The 22,049-nt window shown below is 26.8% G+C and overlaps 1 protein-coding gene and 1 long non-coding RNA gene across 2 annotated transcripts in view; one reads left to right on the plus strand and one right to left on the minus strand.

Annotated features, from left to right (window-relative positions):
* The first annotated feature begins 2,845 nt into the window (after positions 1 to 2,845).
* LOC136088794 (uncharacterized) lies at positions 2,846 to 7,106 on the plus strand. Its single transcript, XR_010642493.1, has 5 exons — positions 2,846 to 3,177; positions 5,566 to 5,670; positions 5,767 to 5,898; positions 6,099 to 6,260; positions 6,576 to 7,106. It is a non-coding gene; the product is annotated as an uncharacterized LOC136088794 (long non-coding RNA).
* The window catches only part of LOC101240112 (uncharacterized), a 38,910-nt gene continuing 20,644 nt past the window's right edge, over positions 3,784 to 22,049 (minus strand). The window contains exons 3-5 of the mRNA XM_065813550.1: positions 19,619 to 19,686; positions 14,431 to 14,571; positions 3,784 to 3,988 (exon numbers count right to left, since the gene is read on the minus strand). Coding sequence (XP_065669622.1) covers positions 14,445 to 14,571; positions 19,619 to 19,686 — 195 coding nt within the window. The 3' untranslated portion in view covers positions 3,784 to 3,988; positions 14,431 to 14,444. The remainder of the gene's footprint in view (positions 3,989 to 14,430; positions 14,572 to 19,618; positions 19,687 to 22,049) is intronic.

The raw sequence follows: 22,049 nt of genomic DNA on the forward strand, positions 1-22,049 counted from the left end.
GCTAATTTCCAACCCCAATCGTTAGGATCCAATTTGAAGAATTTATCTAACATTTTTTATTCTATAATCTGGAAATGAACTAAAAGAACACAAAAATAAGCAGCACGATCTGTGGCTAGTAACTGCATCTTAGAAAGAATTTGATTAAAAATGTTAAGAAAAATAATTAAGCGGATTAACTCCTAAATTTTACTAATAAACTAGCTACCTTTGTTTGATATTGCAGCATCAAATGCAGAAGGTTTGATAAAAAAAAGCTTCTCCCGTGATGTCAATATCTCTGGTTTAGCTTTTTTTCTTAATTAAAAAGGTGATTTTTGGGTCCATTAGACAAAAGATATGCAATAAAATTATTGATCTTGTATTTCAAGTATGTCATACTCACGTATTCACCTACATTTAAAATCCTTTATCACTAACTTTTCTCAACTTTTGTCAAAAACCTAGAGTTTATATGTAGCCTGTACAAGAATCTTGTATTTCAGTTGTTAGTTTTTTCTTCTTTATTACTTTTTTGTGTGTGTATGTGAATATTTAGGTGCTCCTAGAAGTCCTTACGGTCTTATCACAGAATAATAATGCGGAAGAGCATTTAACTAGGAAGTTTACACCTCCTCCCTTACCAATGTCGCTTATTAGGCTAGAGCCGACGTTGACCTCTTGGTTCTAGACTTCGGACCTCTTGGTTCGGAGTCAGAACTTCAACTACTGCGCCACGGCTGCCTTAGTTTGGAGACATCACCTTTGGAAAGATCAGTTGCATTAAAAAAATCAGAAAGTATTTTACCAGAAACTGAAAAAGATCTCATACTACATACTCTAATTACTTATCAAGACTTGTTGTCTTCCAACTCAAATCACTTGAGTATCGCAGAGTTAAATTTGCTTTTTTTAATACTTATAAAATGATTAATCTTGTTGATTTACTTCTTTCGGATTTTTTTCGCAAAAATTTTCTCGACGTTATAAATTATAAACGCAAGAATTGAATAAAATCTCATATTGGTTTAATAAAAACAGATTGTCCCTCAATATTGATAAAACAAAATAAACAATTTTTTACCCAATATCCAGAAAAAAATGTTCAACAAATAGATGCCCGACCCTATCTGTATTGAAAATGCAATACTAAAATGGGAAAAAGTTACAAAACTTGTTGGAGTTATTGTAGACGAAAACTTATCCTGGAAACAACAAGTCAATAATGTCTCCATAAAAGTTGCTAAAAGTATTGGAATTATATATAAAGTTCCACATATGATAAATAAACAATTAAAATAACTATATTATTCGTTTATCCACTGCCATTTGAATTATGCAATTATTGTATGGGGAAGCGCGCACAAGACTAAACTTAAATCTCTTTATCAGCATTAGAAACACGAAGCTCGCTTAATTAAATTTGTAAATCGTTATTCAAATTCAAAGCCACTTCTGAGAGAAATGAAAGCCTTAAATGTATACGAACTAAATGTTAATAAAATTTTATGTTTCATGTTTAAATTTAAAAATCATTTATCTCCTGATGTATTTATAAACATTTATAATGTAAAACCCATAAACAAATACAATCTTCGCAATGGTAAAAATCTACAAGAACCTTTCTGCCAAACTAAATTTGAACAACTAATTATTTTATATCGCGCTCCTTATTTTTGAAATAAAATAGTTTTGCCAAATTTTGATGTCTTATTAAATGAAAATTAAAAGATGTTATCTTATCAGCAGAAAATATTTTTTCTTATTTTTAGTTCTTTTGTTTTATATATTTGAGCCAGTATATTTATACTTTAAATACACAGCTATATATAGTTTATGTTAATTTATTTTTATTAGTTAATTTGATTTTATTGTTTTATTATTATATTTGATATTGTAAAAGGGTTTCATGATAAGATCGTATGATCTTCTGGAAGTCCTGCCGATTATCATTTGTAATAAAGCTATTCTGTAATTGTAATTTTTTTTTATTGAAAGCAAATATTAAATTTGTTACTCTTCATTTAATTGTTCAATCTATAGTAACGACTGTCAAAGAACTAACTTGGCGTTAGATCTCAACAATATACAAAAAAAATAAATAAACAAATACACTAATGAAATAAGAAAATCACAGCGAAAGTATTATCAAAGTATGGAACTCACTTCCTGACCATATAGTGAATTCGCCTTCACCGTCTGCATTCAAATTAAATTTAGAAAAGTTTGATCTACAATATTATTGTGCAGTTTATTAACTTATTTTCTTCACACTTACATTATTGGAGTTTTTATTACTATTATTGGTATTACGTACGAGTAATTTTTTAACATATCTGTATCACTGTTTATTATCTTTTACATTTTTCAAATGTTTCTAAATAAATAAAGTTAGTATTTATTAAAAAAAAACAACACAAGAATACTTTTTGAAAATGTGAACATATATGAATATCAAATTTATTTTAAGTTCTTTTTTTTCATAATTTCAGAAAAAAATACTAAAAAAGGAGTGGCGGCGCGCCGCGGTGGATGACATAGTCAAGATTTGAATAATAAAACCGTACGTTTTTGTAACTTTTAAAGAAGCTTCAATGTTTTTAAAGAACAGAGCAATATTAAATTATATTTAATATTGCGCTGTTCTTTAAAAACATTAAAGCTTCGTTAAAAAAGGAAGCTTCCTGATGAACCAACAGATGGAGAAACAAGTTATTGAAGAAAAAAAAAATAGATAAGTGTTTTTAATAATAATAATAATATATATATATGAGCCGTTTATTTTGAAAGTGGCATAACCCACCTTTTCAAAAAAAAATCAAGTTATTGATAACAATGATTACAATCACTGGTAACTCTTCATTTGTGAAATAATTTAAGCCAATATTAAAGTTGAAAGTTATATTTGCGAAAGTTTTACAAATGAGGAGATACCATTACATTGTATACATACATACATACATACATACATATATATATATATGTGTGTGTGTGAGTGTATATATTTATGAAATCTTTGTAAATAATTTTTTGAACCACTCGGTTGACAAAGCAAATAGCGAGTTTTTGTTGAAGGTAAAGTTATATTGTATTTTTAGGATTCAGCAAGTGAAGAAGAGTCAAATGATGAAATTGAAAATCTTTCAACATGCCCCATCTAATTTCGAACTTGTACCGAAAACTTATACATATATCTCGGTTAGTTTGTTTACCATGTTTCCTTTATACTTTAAAAATATTTAAAATGTTAATAATCTTGCAACACTTAGTTTTTAAGTTATAGCTTTTACTAAAATATTGATAAGCATAAAACTTGCTATCCGATTGTATATAATTTATAAGATATTAGACCTGTTAAAATTTCACCAAAAAAGAATTTCACTGTTAAAAAGTCCCCAAAGCGCAAATCGATGAGGCTTTTTTTAATGCTCATCGAAAGTCTTCTTTATCAGTTCCTAACTTCAGCTTTATGCTTCTTAGCATCTCTCCGACTAGTATAAAATGTGATATTTACATCATGTAAAATTCAACGTATCATACAAAAATTAGGGAAAGTATTTACAAATAATTAACACTTTGCGTGTATATATATATATATATATATATATATATATATATATATATATATATATATATATATATATATTTAGTATTTTTTTTAAATTGTTCGAAGAAAAGATTGGTAACCTATTTTTTAAAGGACAAAAAAAACAAAACAAGAATAGTCAAATCTTGAGATTATTAAAAAATATCAAAAATTCCTTGACCAAAAGCTTTGAAACCAGAAAAATAAATAATATTTACTTAATTTTTGAAAAATAATTTTATTTAACATAATTCAAAAACAACTAAAATATGAAAATTGATTAGAAAAACCAATAAGTGGATTGTTCATGAGATCATTTTGCACTAAAAGTTACGTAGAAATCATTCAGCCCATAAGTGTCTGCATGCATATGCCCAAAGATATAAACCATTATGAAAAATACTCATGGTGGTAGTATATAACCTATAACCATACAATGTATAACTATAGTACTGAATAATTAGAAAATGTATGTATAAATAACTTAAACAAAACAGATATTTAAAAATGTAAAATATAAAACTAGCTGAGAACGATTAACTGAGTTTAACATAGCCAAAACGTCAAAACAAAAAATAATAGCAATAATTAAGTATTTAATTTGATCGCTTTTTTTCGTTTAAAACTTGAGACAATAGATATAAAAATCAATTAAGGTAACGCTGAAATAAAAAATGAAACATGCAAATGTGTATACATTGTTATTATTTTATTCTTTCTTACAAATTTATCATGTTTATTATTTAAATACTAATACGCTAATTTATAGTAATAGTAGTAGTAGTGTCGTTTTTAAAGTAGTTTCTAGGCTTTTCAACACGCGGATCAGTATTCCACGCGGTCTTTCAAGCAAGGTCTGCAAGCGAATTTGAGCTGATAAATTTTTAGTTTCAAGAGGAATTGATGTTGTTGATTGTTAAATTTTACGAGAAAATTATAAATAAATGTTTGTTTGTTGTTGGTTGTTTGTATTTTTCTAATTTTTATAGCCTATTTCCTTTTCTTTAAATAAAATAAGACTGTTATTTGTGGACATCCCAGCCGGCACAACTCCGTAAAAAGTTATTAGTGGTTTCCGTTGCGTGTTTAGAACCCCCGAAAACATTAAGAACAACACGTGTCAAGAATAGGGTTTTGATTCCGTGAAATTTACTATTACCATTTACCAAAAAACCTATTTAGATATTAAGTTTTTACTAATGGTTTCACAGTTACAAAAATGGAGAATTATATTATTTAAAGTTTCCGTAACGAATGTGAAACCATTACTAAAACCACGCGATTTTTCAAGTCATTTTAAAATGCAGTAAAGTAAGTAATAAATTTATTCTTCCGAAGGAGTGAGTTTAAGGCAAATATTCTATTTTGTGTGTGTATATATATATATATATATATATATATATATATATATATATATATATATATATATATATATATATATATATATATATATATATATATAAACAAACACAAACATATATATATATATATATATGTATGTGTTTGTTTATATATATATAAACAAACACATACATATATATATATATATATATATATATATATATATATATATATATATATATATATATATATATATATATATATATATATATATATATATATGTATGTGTTTGTGTATGTACATGTGTATGTGTACGTGTTTGTGTATGTACATGTGTTGTGTATATACATATGTATATATGTATATATATATATATATATATATATATATATATATATATATATATATATATATATATATATATATATATATATATACACATATATATGTATGTGTTTGTGTATGCACACGTGTATGTGTACATGTGTTTGTGTATATACATATGTATATATGTATATACATATGCATATATGTATATATATATATATATATATATATATATATATATATATATATATATATATATATATATATATATATATATATGTACTCATACTTATTTATTGTATTTTAACCAGAATATGTTTCTTTTTATTAGCAAAATAACATTGGAATGGATTTTAGTCATTTTTCTACAATTGTAAAGAAGCCAATGAGAGAAGATTTAGTTGCTGTTGAGACTAGGAGCAATTTCTGGGAAAGGGTAATATTTTTTAGTTTTTAAGAAAAAAAGTTTTAAAATAAAAATAGTTCCTTGATATTTATGGTGAATTCCCTTCTTGTGAATTTTATGTTGTAGGAGCTGAACCTGCATCACATAATCATGATACTGACAATAAAATTTTTGATAGAAAACTTCAGAATTTCGATAATGATGACAATGTTTTTCTTAACAAATGTTAGGGAATAGTATCAAAGTAGATCTATTCAGGTACTTTCAGCACGAGTGAAATGTGTGCACTGGGATTACAAAAAAATTTCAATTGTTGATTTATAAACACAATCCCAACTTTTTTAGATTTATACAAGTTTTTTTTTTGTTTTTTTACATTTTATTTTTGCTATCCATATGAGATTTATTTTTTATTTATTTGTTATGTAAATTACATAAATGTATGTATTTTAAACCAGGGTATATGAAATTCAACAAGCAAAGTAACAATGGATATGGATTTAATGCAACCATTAAAGATATCAACATTTTTAAATAAACATCCAATTAGAAAAGATGCACTGGTTTAAATGCTGACGAAAACAATTCCAATGAATCTCTACTTTCTGATTCAGTAAAAAGTGAATATTTTTTTATCTTTGATTTCAATATTTTACTTAGTGATTTATGTTTTTTAATGGTGAGGTTTATTTACAAAATAAAGTCTCCAATTTAGAGTGAGGACTATAAAAAAACGCAATTTTACAGGAGGAGTGAATGGATAGTGATGGAGGTGTTAGATAAGTAAAGAATAAATTTAACCATTAAAAATCATTACTCCAGTACTTTCAAACAGTTAAGCAAATGTATTTTTTAGATTGTACTATACAAAATAATATAATATGATGTTCTTATTTTTGCTATTATAAATTTTGTCTTTTCTCAACTAAATAAAGGCGATTCACCAAAATCATATAACAATTAAGGAGGTCGACCAAAAAATCATACAAACGAAACAAATCCAATGGATAATGCAACATTACAGCGCAAAATAATTAAGTAAATAGGATTAAGAAAACTGTGGATATGTCTGTTAGTCTATTACAACAGCTTCTAGATAAAGATTCCAATGTTACATTTGAACAGGTTACCTCAATGGACGAGTTAGTCAAATTTGAGATCCAACTTGAAGACAATGTAGTTAAAGATGCAATGGGAACTGTTAGCAAGGATACAAAAGCGCATTGCTATGCTGTTTATATTCGATCATGATGGAGGAAGCGTAATCAAAAGTCAACTTATTGTATGGTAACCATGTGCCAAACAAGATTTATACTGACCATTTGTCGATAAGACATACCTTTAATTTTTTTGAGCTCATGCTGCCAAGAAGCTGAACAATATATACGTTGTCTTTTAATTGCAGTTGTTTAGGTGGCATATATATTTTGTTATTTGAAGGAAGAAATTTAGAAATTGTAATGAAATTTAGTATTTCGTTATAAATATAATGTAGTAAGTAAAATATAATGAAACTAACATGTTTTAGTCAAAGTCAATCAAAGCTTAAAAAGTTTATCTAAGTTGATTGATAAAATATCATAAATCATTGATAAATAGTTAATAAAAACTAGTTTGCATGACCTTAGTAAAAACTCGCAGTGGGCTTTAATCTTACGAGAAATCTACGTATTTTTAGCTAGGACTATGTTGTACCAGTTTAAGAATTAATTTCCCTATTAAAATTTAATTTTTACGTGTTTGAAGATATATATAACCTAATAAAGTAATTAAATTAGATACGTATTTAAAACCTCATAAAACACGTGTTTAAAACTTCTTGCAACACGATTTAAAACCTTATAAAACACGTATTTAAAACCACAAAAAACACGTGTCAAACTCCAGTAAAACTACCCGTGAAATCCACGTGTTTTTGGTTTACGCCTGGATCGTAACAAACACGTGTCTAAACGGGTTTTAATTCCGAGATTAAAACTAGATGTGCCGGCTGGGATGTAAGCGCATTTACATAAATTTGCGTATATTTCAGTATATTTTATATTTCTCTGTATCTATATGTATATTTTGTCTTAGATAAAAAATGAGTTATAAAAAAAGTAACAAAAACTCTGTTGGAAGTTGTCAAAAGAATGTTGTGTTATGCTTCTTTTTAAGGTATCTGAATAAATATTTAGATTTTTAAATTTGTTCTTAAATGGTTTCATCTTTTTCATTACTTTAGATAAAAATATACTAACTGACAAGAAAATATGGATATTAATAAATCCTAAATTAAATTGTTATAGGTTTTTATTTTAAATAATAATTGTAATAAATTGTTTTAATTTTTAACCTCAATGGTAAACCAGCTAATGAGTTAAATTGTAGAGGTTTATATATCATATACATTCTAAAGAAACTGCATTTGATTCTTTTTTTTTTTAATACATTGCTTAACATAAGGGATTTTGATTTTTTTTTTTAAATAGTTAAATAAAATTGTTTTATAAATAAGAAACCAAGTTAGATTCAACATTGTGTTTTTGTTTTTATTACCAAATAATATCTTTGTTATTAGGATTGCAGGTTTTTCTTGATTTTTACTTGATCATTTTCTTTTTTTACAAAGTGGTAAACATATCTTTTTGCAGATATGTTTACCACTTTGTAAATATGTTTACCACTTTAGACTATTATTATTTTGATATTTTTATTAAATTTCTATTCTTTTTTTTTTGAATGGATGATATTAAGCTTAAATAAGTTATTATAAGAAATATTATCAACTTGATAATTTATTGAAATGATTAGAACTAGGCAAGCTGAAATTAATTGTCATCAAAATATAAGAAATGCTGTTTGGTAAGAAGAAATTATTTTATACCTAAATTAGTACATCATGGTTAGACGAAATAAAAGTAATTATCATATAAATGAAAGAGATAGCCTAGATGAGATTAATCATCCTCAAAATGTATGAAATGCTGACAATCAGAATATATTGTATAGCAAGAAGTGATACTATTCTAGATTATAATTATTTAAGAGAAATAAGTCGGATCTGTCAGCATTGCTGTGCTTAAAAATTTCTTGATGAAACACATTTTTTATGTTGCCATAATAGAAAGGTAGTTTTGCTTCCATTTTCGCTATTTCTGCAAGATTTACAGGAAGTTATATCATAATTCCAATATCAATTTTTAAAAATATCTTAGAATTTAATATGCCTGTCTATTTTGCTTTATTTACTGATAACGTGGTTTAACCTATAAATCATAGGTCATTTAAAATTTTTATTCAGAATGTCAGCTAACTTAGATCCTACGATTTATTCACATTTTTTTCCCAAGAGATGGCATAATTTGTGCACAATCCTGAACATGCAACATTGGTTAGAAATCATGTATCTCAGTTTTACAATAAATTTTAAGTTGAATTATAGTCTTTAATTAGAAAAGATTGCAATTTGTATGATTCTTTTATGTTTATTTATTATTCAGTTGTAACCATAGTTATATTATTGGTAATATGTTAAATGATAATAGTGAAATTGAAATAGATATTAGGCTTGAAGTTATTAGTGTAAATGGTAATAGGCAACATAAAAATAGCTGTTATCAAATAAAAGAGATAAGTAGGATAAAAATAATCATTGTTGAAATGTAAGAAATGCTTGCTCAGCGAGCAGATAACTTACTTGCAAGAATTCAGTGTCAAGCAGTGTTAATGTCTGTTAATTCGATTTTACTTTAGACACTTAAGAACAAAGCAAAGTATGAATTTTTCTATTTATAGTAATATTATTTATATATTTATAGTAATATATTGAATGATTTGTAGTATATATATATATAGTCATATTTCGATTAATAACAGTTTATAACAACAATTTATAAACAAACAGTTGATAACAAAAATGATTTTTAATTTTTTTATAAATTCAAACATAATTGTTCTTTTTTTTTTAGTTGCCTTTATCATTACTTGATTAGTTTGCTTACTGTTGAAATATGGTTTTAATTTTGTAAATTTAATATGATGTTAAGTTTACTCTATTAATCATTAGACAACAGTCAGAGAGAAACCGGAACTTAATTAAAAAATGCTGGAAATTTATCTTTTAATCAAGGTAAAAATAATTTTGTTTACTGGTAACAATAAAACCAGTTACTACTTTTTATTGTGTGCTTTTTTACTTTTTTTAATATTCTGCTTTGAAAATACTTTTTTTCTCTCCCTCTTTCTCTTAGATGAGAGGGAGAATTAATAAAACTTATTACATATTTCTTAATACCACAATTGATAATGACCATTTATAAGAAATATCTTACAAGTTGCTTGCTATTTTCTGATATAATTGTTCAAAAACTAATAACTACAATGTCCCTCGATTGTTCAAATATTGTAACAAATAAAATCTTTTTAGTTCAAGTATTTTAGTTAATAAAATATCTTATTAAGTTGTAGTGTTATTACGTTGTATTGTCTATCCTTTTTATAATATTTTCTTTTTTAATTATTCTGGAGACACATAGTAATGTGTGCTTACAAATATCTTATGCTATGCGCTATTGTTACTGTGTTTTGTGTTGATAGAACTAGGCTGTTATAGCTATTTTTTTGTGCTTTATATTTTCTGTAATATTATCCTAATTCTACTAACAATAAAATGCAAATAATACTTTTGTAATTAAAAATTGTAATTTTTTTTTCATTTCTTTTTTTTTAGGTATTTGCAGGCTTTACTTGACTTTCCTTTACTGGTACCTGCTGTGTTTTGACAGATTTTAAAAAGAACTTAACTGATGTTAATGCAGTTTTTATGTCGTTAACTATAAGCAATGGCATTGCTGGTAGGGAGTCAAAATTAAAATGTTATTTATAGATAAATTTGTATTTAATTTTTTAGATAATATATCAAGTTGTTTATGTGTTTTTATTGTTATAATGATTTAATTAATAATAACCCGTATTACGGGTTGCTTACTGTTAGTATATAATTAATGTTTCTTACTTTATGCGCAAATCGTTATAACGGCCAAAGTTGTAGTCAATACGTAATAATTTTCGACTTATTTATAACATTTTAAACTCTATATTATAATGAGTTTTGGCTGAATATTTATAAATGAAAACTTAGCTGAAATATGATTTAAAAAGAAGATTAAAAAACATATTTTTTGTCAGCAAACCTGTTGTATAAAAAAAATTTTATACCGTCTTTAAATAATGTATAAAAAGATGAATCTTAAAAAAAATGAATATTATCGACTAGTGTTGCTACGACTTTTAAATAATTCGACTGTCGTCGAAATTGACTAATATATTTTCTAAAGTCAACTTGAGTCGACTAATACATTTTTGAAATCGAGTAAGTTGACTAAATCAACTATAGAATTATAGGAATAAATTATTTTTTGAAATAAATTGTAATAAAAATTATAAATTAATTTATATTCGCTTTCTATTTTTTAACATCATATCATTTAAATAATAATGGAACAAAATAATATGAGAGAAGGGCCGCTCCGACAACGGGACAATTTATTCCCAGACTCCAACAATTTAGAGACCGCCTTAAATACTTGCTAAATATCAAAAAGCCTATACAATTATATTTACAATGTGATTGTATAGAAGACATTTAGATTTTGGAGCTTCAGAACTTAATTTTGCTCCCAGGCCGCAAACCAGCTTGGAATGACCAGCTCGGCCCTGTATGAAATGAAAATCACAAGCGTAGAGTAAACAAAAAATAAAAATTAATGAAATAGATAACCGTACATTTAACTAGGTATAAGTAATGCTAATGAATATAGTGTGATGAATTAGATAAAACTTTTAAAAAGTTAACAAAAATTTAGGTAATAGTTATAATAGTATATATTATTGTTATGAAACGAACAAACAAAAATTAAAAAATGAAAGTTAAATCGATTGAAAAGTTTAATCGAAAATATATAAAGATTTTAAGACTTTTACTTAAATCAGTTGACTTTTAGTTGATTTGTAGGAAGTCCATAGTCGATTGAATAGACTATTAGATTTTCCAAAGTCAACTAACTTCAACTAATCGACTTTTAGTCAATTTAGTCGAAGTCGATAACAACACTATTATCGACGTATTTTCTTACATCGATAATATTAATTTAACAATAAAATTTGTCAATGCAAATCTGTAAGTATATAGAGATTTGCATTAACTCTTTAAAAATATCTGAGAAAAAGTAAAGATGTTAAGAATTACCTAAGACTAAGTTAATATGTATTTTATATGTATATTATGTTTTTTTGTCTGCTGGGGAAGAATCCATAAAATATGCAGTGGTTGCTAAGTACATAGCTTCAATATTGCAAAACCTTAGACATAAAAATTGGAACTTTTTTCTAAGCTTTATAAAAAATAGCCATTACAAGATAAAATTAAAAAATAAAATTCTTCTAGATTCTTTTACAAATGCTATATTAATAAAATATGAGATTGAGTTTTTATGAGTTATCACTGTCTCCCTGCAATTCTAACAGTTTGAAACCCCAAAGGGTTTTGGGTTTTACCTTATTTTTGTTCCCAAGTGAAAGTTGTTTTGTATTTTTGATTTTTTTTTACCTCGAAAGTCTTTAATTAATTGAGCCTCTAGAACACTTGCTGGGTTCAAACTTGGACTTAAAATTATGTTCTACAAATACTTTATATTATCTGACTAGAATCGATTGTTGATGGCAAGTGGATTGTTGCTTAAAGTAAAAAAAGAATCATTTACCAAAATGAAATGTTCTTTTATACGTTTAATAAAGTTTTCAACATTTTGGTTGCATTTGTTTCAATTTTAAATAGTTCTTTAAAGTCTTCCTTTTTTAATTCTCTAAGTTTTCATGTAAGTATATTTTTTAATCAATTCATTGACTTCTGCTTAAAAAATAAAACACAAGTCATCTGTTTTTTTATTTTTTTGGGGCGTCTGTTATAGGTTGCTTTTTTTTTGTGGGCGTTTGTTTATTGGTTGGTTTTTTTCCAATATTTTGATAAAGGACAATTTTTAACCTATGTTCCCTTTAGTGGCTGTTTTTATAGAATAACCGCTTCAAATTTGTCTTGTCCCTGTTTCACCTTGTTCAGCACCCTTAATAAGGTCGTAAACCGTCGATTAAGGAATACTTTCATCAAGAAAATATTTCTATATACATGTCATTATTCATTAAGAAAATATTTCAAGTTGGTAGATGCTCTTAACTTTAAAATAGTTAGGTGGCAGTTTCCAGCTAAAAAACAAATTTTAGAATGAAAAAACTATTTTTAGGTTCTTTGATGAAAATCTTTTAATATTAAAAAATTTTAAAATTTTTTCCAAGTGAATCATTAAGAGTTATGAACTCTGCCAGAGTTAATGCAACTTTTTTAAGAACAAGCAGTTGTCTGCGGACGTTTGGGAATGTATTTGTAGTCTATAAATGAGTTTGTACTGATTCTTTTGGTTTTTTCAATACACCCTTTATAGGGAGACTCTTTGGACATTATATTAAGTCTCCTCCGATGCTTTTTTAATGATTGCTAAATAACAATTCCCTAAGGACAATTATTAAAGTTTTGTAAATTTATATTTGTATAATCATTAACAATTGCAACACCATAATTCCCTTTTAGATTAATTCCGCACAATTTCTTGAGTGAATGAATATAAAAGCTGTAGCACTAGACAAAAGAGTAGTTACTAGAATAAGCAAAAAAAAGTTTAACGCTTTTAACAAGTTTTATGTTTTATTGATATTTTTTTCACGGCTAATCAAAAGATGACCAGAAAGTATTAAAAAAAAACAATCATACATTCTCACCTAAAAAGTTAAGGGAAGCAGTAAAAGATGCCCAAACAAATAATTTGAGCATCAGAAAGAGTGCTACTAAACACGGTATTAGTAAATCAAGACTCTTCATCCATATTAAAAAGTCTAAAAATCATAATACTGATTTAATAACTGTTGGTATAACAACTAATTTCAAGAAAACTCAAGTTATTTCTCTGCTTATGGAAGCTTTGCAAGCTGAATATTCAATTAAATGCACAGCAATGTTCCATGGTCTAACACCAAAAGCTACAAGACGTTTAGCCTTTGATTATGCAAAGAGAAATTGTATAATGTATCTAAGAAATTGAAAGGAAGGAAAATCTACAGGACCTGATTGACTCTCGTCATTCAAGAAACATCACCCTGGCTAATCAATAAGATCACCTCAAGCTATGACTCTTGCTTGAATGACCAGTTTCAATAAAGCAACAGTAGCAGATTTTTAAAATAAACCTCATGATTTTATTACATGATGCAATTTCACACCATCCCAAATTTACAAACTGGATGAAACTGGGTTAGCCATAGTGCAGCCTGTTTCTAAAGTCATAGCTCAGAAAGGGCAGCATCAAGTCAATATAGTGACATCACGAGAAAAAGGAGAATTAATAACACATACAGGAAGCATAGGCACGGCTGGTCATGCCTAACCAACTTTTTTTGATTTTTTCTTGCCACAACTTTGATAAAAGGAAAACTTGTTTACAATAATCCCCTTACTTAAAACTTTGTATATTAACCTAATTGTATTCCCTTTATCATAATATTATTCACTGCTGTATATATATATATATATATATATATATATATATATATATATATATTATTATTATTATTATTATTATTATTATTATTATTATTATACTTAAATAATTTTTGATTAAAATATATAAATTTTGCAATATAGTTAAAGTTATTATTGCATGATAAATAAATAATTAAAGTAAATTATAAGTAAAGTAATACCTTGAATAAAATAACTAAAATTTTTTTTCAGCATCATAAAGCAACCCTTTGTAACATTCACTCAGTTGATGAACAGGAATATCCACATACATAGATTTGCCAAGTGCATTAGCATCTAACCAAAATGATTGATCATTTAATCTTATAGAAACAAATAAATACAAATATATAAAATATATATAATAGGATGCATTGAAAAACAACAAGTTTAAAAAATTGCCTTGTCTGAGTTTTAAATGTGTTCTTTATAACAAAATAAAACTAAATAGAATAATTTTTTGAACTAAAATATTTTTAGAGGTGCCCCAAGATCCTTGAACATTTAAAAGGTCCCTAATATATATATCTAAAAAAAGTTCTTCAAAAGTAGGTCAACGTAGTACTCGAAAAAAGCTAAAAAGTTTTAAAAATCATATTTTTTATAAATGTATGTATATACATGTGGGTGTTAGAGAACAACACCATAACAGGAATTGCGGTATCACTGGGGTCACCATGATTACTGCAGAAATGCAGTAATCATGGTGACCCCAGTGATACCACCATTATAAAGTTACTTCTGCATGTAATCACCATTATAAAATTACTTCTGCATGGCATGAAATATTATGTTATTTCTGCATTGTTTGAACAAAGAATAGGTATGCGTAACAATAAAAATAAACCATAAACAGTTTTAATTAATGAATTAACAAAAAAAGTAGGAAAAAAAAAACAATTGCTGCCCAGATCCAAACATCTAATTTAACTTCGAGGTTCTATACTTGGTACAATACTGTTTCTAACCTTATTTAATGATCTTTCTGACAATCTTACATTTAAAGTGACTTTATATGTTGACAAAACAACTTTATAATCTTGTCTTGACAAAAAGTCCACTCTTTTGGATTGGTTAGAACAGGCAATTGATCTTGAATTTGATCTCCCTTCTGTTTAGCTTGGGACTTGTAGTGGCATATGAATATCAACTTTAACAAAACTCATTTATTTACTGCAAACAACTATCGCAATACTGTCACCATTCCTATATTAATGAATGACAACACTCTCACTGAGTCTTCTTCTTTACATCTTCTTGGATTATGGTTATGATTATGCTTGCAATCTTATTGGAAGTAAATTAGAGTTTGAAAATGTATAAATATATGACAATATTATATAAATAGTAAATGTAAGCATAAAATTTTAATATATAAAGTATTATAATTTTTTTCTAGCCCCGGCTATCAACCCCTGCTGAATCTTAGAGTTTAGCCGGGGCTGAAAAAAGTCTCATTTTTTAGCTGAGGTCAGGGCCAGGGCCCCAGCCATTTATTACACTACTTTTTAGTAAGTTTGTAAAAAAACAAGTCTAACGCAAGATAAGTAATATTGAAGACAAAGTCTAAAACATAGAGCCAGGACTACCACACACTAATTAGGGGGGGGGGGGGGGAGGCTAACAATATCAGGAGTCCTTTTGCAAATTTAAGGGGCTATTTTTTAGCAACACTTTGTGGAAAATTTTTTTAAGTTTTTGGGGCATTAATGACAGGGGTTTTTTTTATAGCTAATGTGCTAGGTTTTAGCAGTGCCATAGCTAATGGGTAGGGGGCCCTCCTACCCATTAGCTACGGCACTGCTAAAACCTGTTTTTTGTGGACTCAAAAAAGGGGTTGCCTAAAAGTAAGAGTCCGCCTTACTCAGGGCCAGTAAATAAGAGTTGGCATGGGTGTGCATAGAGGGACACTATACCCTCAACTTCCCTATACTATACATCCTTTTATGTCGGCAAATTGAAGTTCTTTTTAAATTTGTGCATACTTACTTTTTAATTGAACCCATGCCCCCCCCCCCCCTCCATATGCTTTTGTACGCTATTTGAAAACCCCCTCCCCCTATTAGCATACGTACTTTATGGACAAACAATATGTATGTGTATATATATATATACAGTGCTGGACAATGAAATAGAAATTTTTAATTTTTAAACAAAATTACATTTTGAATAGTAAATTTATTGCAAAATAACAGCAATACTTGCACAAAATTATGTAGGGTATATAACTACATGTACATATATGATAATTAGTTAGTATATGATAAGTGTTTATCATCAAACAGTCTTTAATATTGATTTGATCCCCCTTTGTTCTTGATGACCTGAGCAACACGTCTAGGCATACCCTGAATAAATTTGGCAGCAAGTCGTTTGAGACGTTCATCATGGTGCCATACTCGTATCAAACATTCTACCAGATCACGGTTGTTAGTGGAGGGCATCTTTAAAACTTCACGCTTTAGTTTGTTCCACAACCCATTAGGTTAAGGTCGGGACTGTTCCCCGGCCAGTCCAAAACAACTATGCCAAGAGCATGAAGAAATGCCATCACTGATTTGCAGTATGGCATGGAGTGCCATCCTGCATAAATATTCTCCCTTGTCTAAACCATTCCCTCATTTGTGGATAAAGTTGATCTTGGATAATGTTTCTGTGTTGATCTTGTCTCATAGTACCTTCGACAATATGAAGCCATCCTATACCAAACACGGATATGCAACTCCACACCATAACTTTATCAGCATGTTTCACTTTTGAAACAGGCCGGTAAATCACATTCAGTGCAACGTCTACAAACAAAGGGGACTCTTTCCAGCATGGTTTCGATCGACGACTCATCCGAATAGCAGACCTTAACAAAGAAAACAAAAAATCTATTTAACCCTAACCAATAAATATTCATAATTAATACATGCACATGTAGATAAATTAGTAAAAAGAACAGTAAGAGTTATAAAATACATCAGGAAATGTAAAAACTTAATACTTACCCTAAAAATCTTCAGCTGTCCAATCACGATACTTCAAAGCCCATTCAATGCGTTTCTTCTTCATGGCATTGTTCAGAAAAGGCTTTACAGTTGGTCTGTAGGCCAAGTATCCTTGTTCCACAAGCCTTCTCCTAGTTGTTCTACTACTGACATTGACATCATAGAGCTGCCATTGCCTTGTCAGCTCGGAAGAGGATGATTTGCGACTCATCTTACATAAAGATATGAGTTGACAATCATCACAAGTGGTTGTCTTCCTCATTCATTTACAGTTTTTCCTATTCGAACTCAGAATACCATCATCAAATTCAAGTCTTTGTTTAATTCTACTGACAGAAGCTGGTGAAATGCCTAGTTTTGTTGCAATATCCTTACTTTTGATTGAAGAACACTGGAGAAGCTTAAATTTCACATTTTTTACCAGGGCTGAGATCGGAAACTTTTCCCATTGTATCAATTAACTTACAATTGTTACAATAAAACTAATCTAATTACAGTAATCTAAAGAAACAATAAAATATCAAACATTTACACAAATAAAGATTGCATACTACTAACATCAAACCATTCACTCATCAAACACATTTCATTCAATACTTATATTTACAAAATTCATGAAATTAAATATAATATTCAAACCGCCACTAAGTAAACAAAACATCATGTAAACAAACAAAATGGCGTGTTGCATAGATATTTATTATACTTCAAAACCTATATACTTGGTTTTGTTATTTTTAACATATTTAATATATTTTAGGGGGCTATTTGGTATATACTTGCTGAAATAGACAGAAATTGTACAAATTTCTAATTCATTGTCCAGCACTGTGTGTGTATATATATATATAAATATATATAAATATATATATATATATATATATATATATATATATATATATATATATATATATATATATATATATATATATATATATATATATATATATATATATATATATATATATATATATATATATATATATATATATATATATATATATATATATATATATATATATATATATGGGGTATTCCACAAGAAATAGGAGAAAGAAAAAAAAAAAAAAATTATAAAAACACATACTTAACTCCATAACTCTTTTGTTTTAACTATTTAAAAATACTTTTAAGCAAAAAAGTTATAAAATAAAATCATTTTATCATACCATAGCATGATTTTAAAGTTGTAAGGGTTTTATAAACATGTTTTGAGGTTTACATATGTTGTGAAGCATTAATAATGGTAATATAAAACCATAATTGAGAACTTTGATAATGTTATAGTGCATTATCAAAGTTCTCAATCATAATTTTATGTTTCTAAATTTCTCTAAACTATTAAAAATATGAATAAAGTACCTATAATATCAAGAAAATTGATGCCAAAAAGTACTGTCTGACACTAAAACTTGTATTTTATCTCAGAATTTAGGTTCTAGAGACTTTTGGAAAATCTTTAACAATGATATTAATAAAAACAAGTCTATAATTTTATCTCTCATACTTGGATCTGATCATCTATTCTATGATGACTATCATCACTTCCATCAACCAAAATATTGTATGGATTGTCATTCAGAAGTCACATCCTTTTACAGAAACTGTTACTTCATGTTCAAAAAACTTTTATTTATTTAGTTATTTTGCTCTTACATTAGTGCTTTTAAATTCTTTCGCATCTTTATATTTTACTTAAAAAATTTTTTTAGTCATCTGTCGATAAAATTTTACTATTTAACTCTCTTACATCTCTTACTTGCATTCTTGTTAGGAATGATTTTTTTTTTCCTGTTGTCTACCATTTTAACAAATAAAAATTACTTTATCTAAAAAGAAAAATTCTGGTATAAACCACTAAGCATTTTCTGCTGAAAATAAAAACTTTTCCAAAACATTAAAACTGAAGTAGTCATGGTTATTTGATTAAATAACATTTCTAGGAAGATATAAATTTAGAAGATCGGGATCCATGTAAAATATGTTAGCTGTGAAGATCAAACAATTACAATTAAAGTTTTTTTTCAAAGTATGATCAAATATACCCAGTTAATCCTGTTCCAATTTATATGGATTTAATAGTCTATTAAACTGCAGTCTTCATAAAAAAAAACTTCTTTGTAGAACTATTACAAACTTAAAGAAATCTGTTTTAAAACTATTACTATTTAAAAATTTTCATTTTAAAGATTAGTAGCATTAAGAGAGTGAATTTAAATTTAAAAGAAAGAACATGCAATCTTAAATATAATAGTCATGTAAAAATATATACACCCATATGTGGATGCATATTTCATGTATAACATATATACCTATATGTTTACTCTTATAAACATACTCAATTATAACCATAACTAGTAATTTGTAAAACACTTACACATCATGTGTTGGTGATACAAGCACTTCATTTAAACCAGTTTTGGTTGATGTGCGCCTGCCAACTATCTATTTTGAAAAAAAAAAAACCAAGTTTAAAAATTAAAATTGTCTTGAATGATTATATATACATATATATATATATATATATATATATATATATATATATATATATATATATATATATATATATATATATATATATATATATGTATGTATGTATGTATGTATGTATGTATGTATGTATGTATGTATGTATATATATATATATATATATATATATATATATATATATATATATATATACATATATATATACATATATATATATACATATATATATACATATATATATATACATATATATACATATATATACATATATATACATATATATATATATATACATATATATATATACATATATATATATATATATATACATATATATATATATGTATATATATATATATATATATATATGCATATATATATATATATATATACATATATATATAGAACTCTTATATGTTGTCAGAAAGTTTTTTCCATATTTTGTTGACAAAAAGTAAAAATTAAAATGCAAGACAGGAATTTTTTTTTTTTAATAATCGATAGACTGCCTGCCCCAACCAAACCCTCAGTTGATGTAGCAGCACTCCCTTGCGGGTCAGGCTAAAAGAAAGTAGATGTAGCAGCACTCCGTTGCGAGTCAGGCTATTGGTCAGTTGATATAGCAGCACTCCCTTGCGAGTCAGGCTATTTGTCAGTGGATGTAGCAGCACTCCCTTGCGAGTCAGGCTATTTGTCAGTGGATGTAGCAGCACTCCCTTGCGAGTCAGGCTATAAGATAGTCGATGTAGCAACACTCCACGCATGATTTACAGTAAAAAAAATAAAAACAAAACATTGTTTATATTGTTAAAAACATTCAGAATGCTTTTAAAAACATTCTGGTCAATTAAATTTGCGTTTTTGTGTTTTTTTTAAAAAACAATTAATTTGTAATTAAATTAATGGTTTTAACTTTCTGACAACACGCAAATGTTGGACGAAAGTCAAAAGTAATTAAAAGTGACGTATGTGTTGGCGTAAGAATCACTTTAATCCTTCTGCTCTTCCCAAAGACAACAAACTATAGATCTATATATATATGTGTATATATATATATATACATATATATATATATATATATATATATATATATATATATATATATATATATATATATATATATATATATATATATATATATATATATATATATATATTGGGAGTATGCATTGATAATGAGTGTTTTGTATTGAGACTCTTTTGGCAGGTATATATTCGATTGAGCTAGATTAAGTCGAATGAAAGGTAGTCAAAGAATAGAAAGATATATGTACTAAAGAAAGATATATGTATTGAAAAAAAAAGATACATCTACTAAAAAGATATACATAAATATGTATATATATATAAATATGTATATATATATAAATATGTATATATATATATATATAAAAATATGTATATATATAAAAAGATATATATAAATATGTATATATAAATACATATTTATATATATATATATATATATATATATATATATATATATATATATATATATATATATATATATATATATATTGGGAGTATGCATTGATAATAAGTGTTTTGTATGAGACTCTTTTGGCAGGTATATATTCGATTGAGCTAAATTAAGTTGAATGAAAGATAGTCGAAGAATAGAAAGATATATGTACTAAAAGAAAGATATATGAACTAAAGTTTAAGGCTGCGTGCTATTTCAGTATGATGTCACACTGCTTATCTAAACACATTTATAGTGTGAATATATATATATATATATATATATATATATATATATATATATATATATATATATATATATATATATATATTCCTTAGGCATTTACGTGGTTTTTTAAAAAACCTAATGTTATTTAAAAAACCACATAAATGCAAATTAAAAGACTAAAATGCTTTTAAAAACATTCTGAATGCTTTTTTATTATTTTTTTAAATAAAAAACAATCTGAGTGTTTTTACTTCTAATTTTTTATTGTAAAACATGTACAGAGTGTTGCTACATGATTTATCTTACAGCCTGTTGCTACAAGGGAGTGCTGCTACATCAACCATCCTATAGCCTGCTGCTATAAGGAAGCAACCCTTGGAATTAAAAAAATGAGCTTGGCAAAAAATTGCTGACCTCAAACTGTTAGAAATTGGCATCAGATCAGCAAAAGATTTTGACACAAGGGGTTACCATAAAACATAGAAATGAGGTCGGTAATTTTTTGCTGATCTCAAACAGTTTAAGGGCGGCAGTTAGGTCAATATTGCCAAATGCCAAACCTAATTGCAGGGGCTGAAGAGTGCTCTTTATATAATACAATATAATTTTAAGAGCTCCTGGATACCAA

Source organism: Hydra vulgaris, chromosome 12 (genome assembly GCF_038396675.1).
Source record: "Hydra vulgaris chromosome 12, alternate assembly HydraT2T_AEP".
NCBI lineage: Eukaryota > Metazoa > Cnidaria > Hydrozoa > Anthoathecata > Hydridae > Hydra > Hydra vulgaris.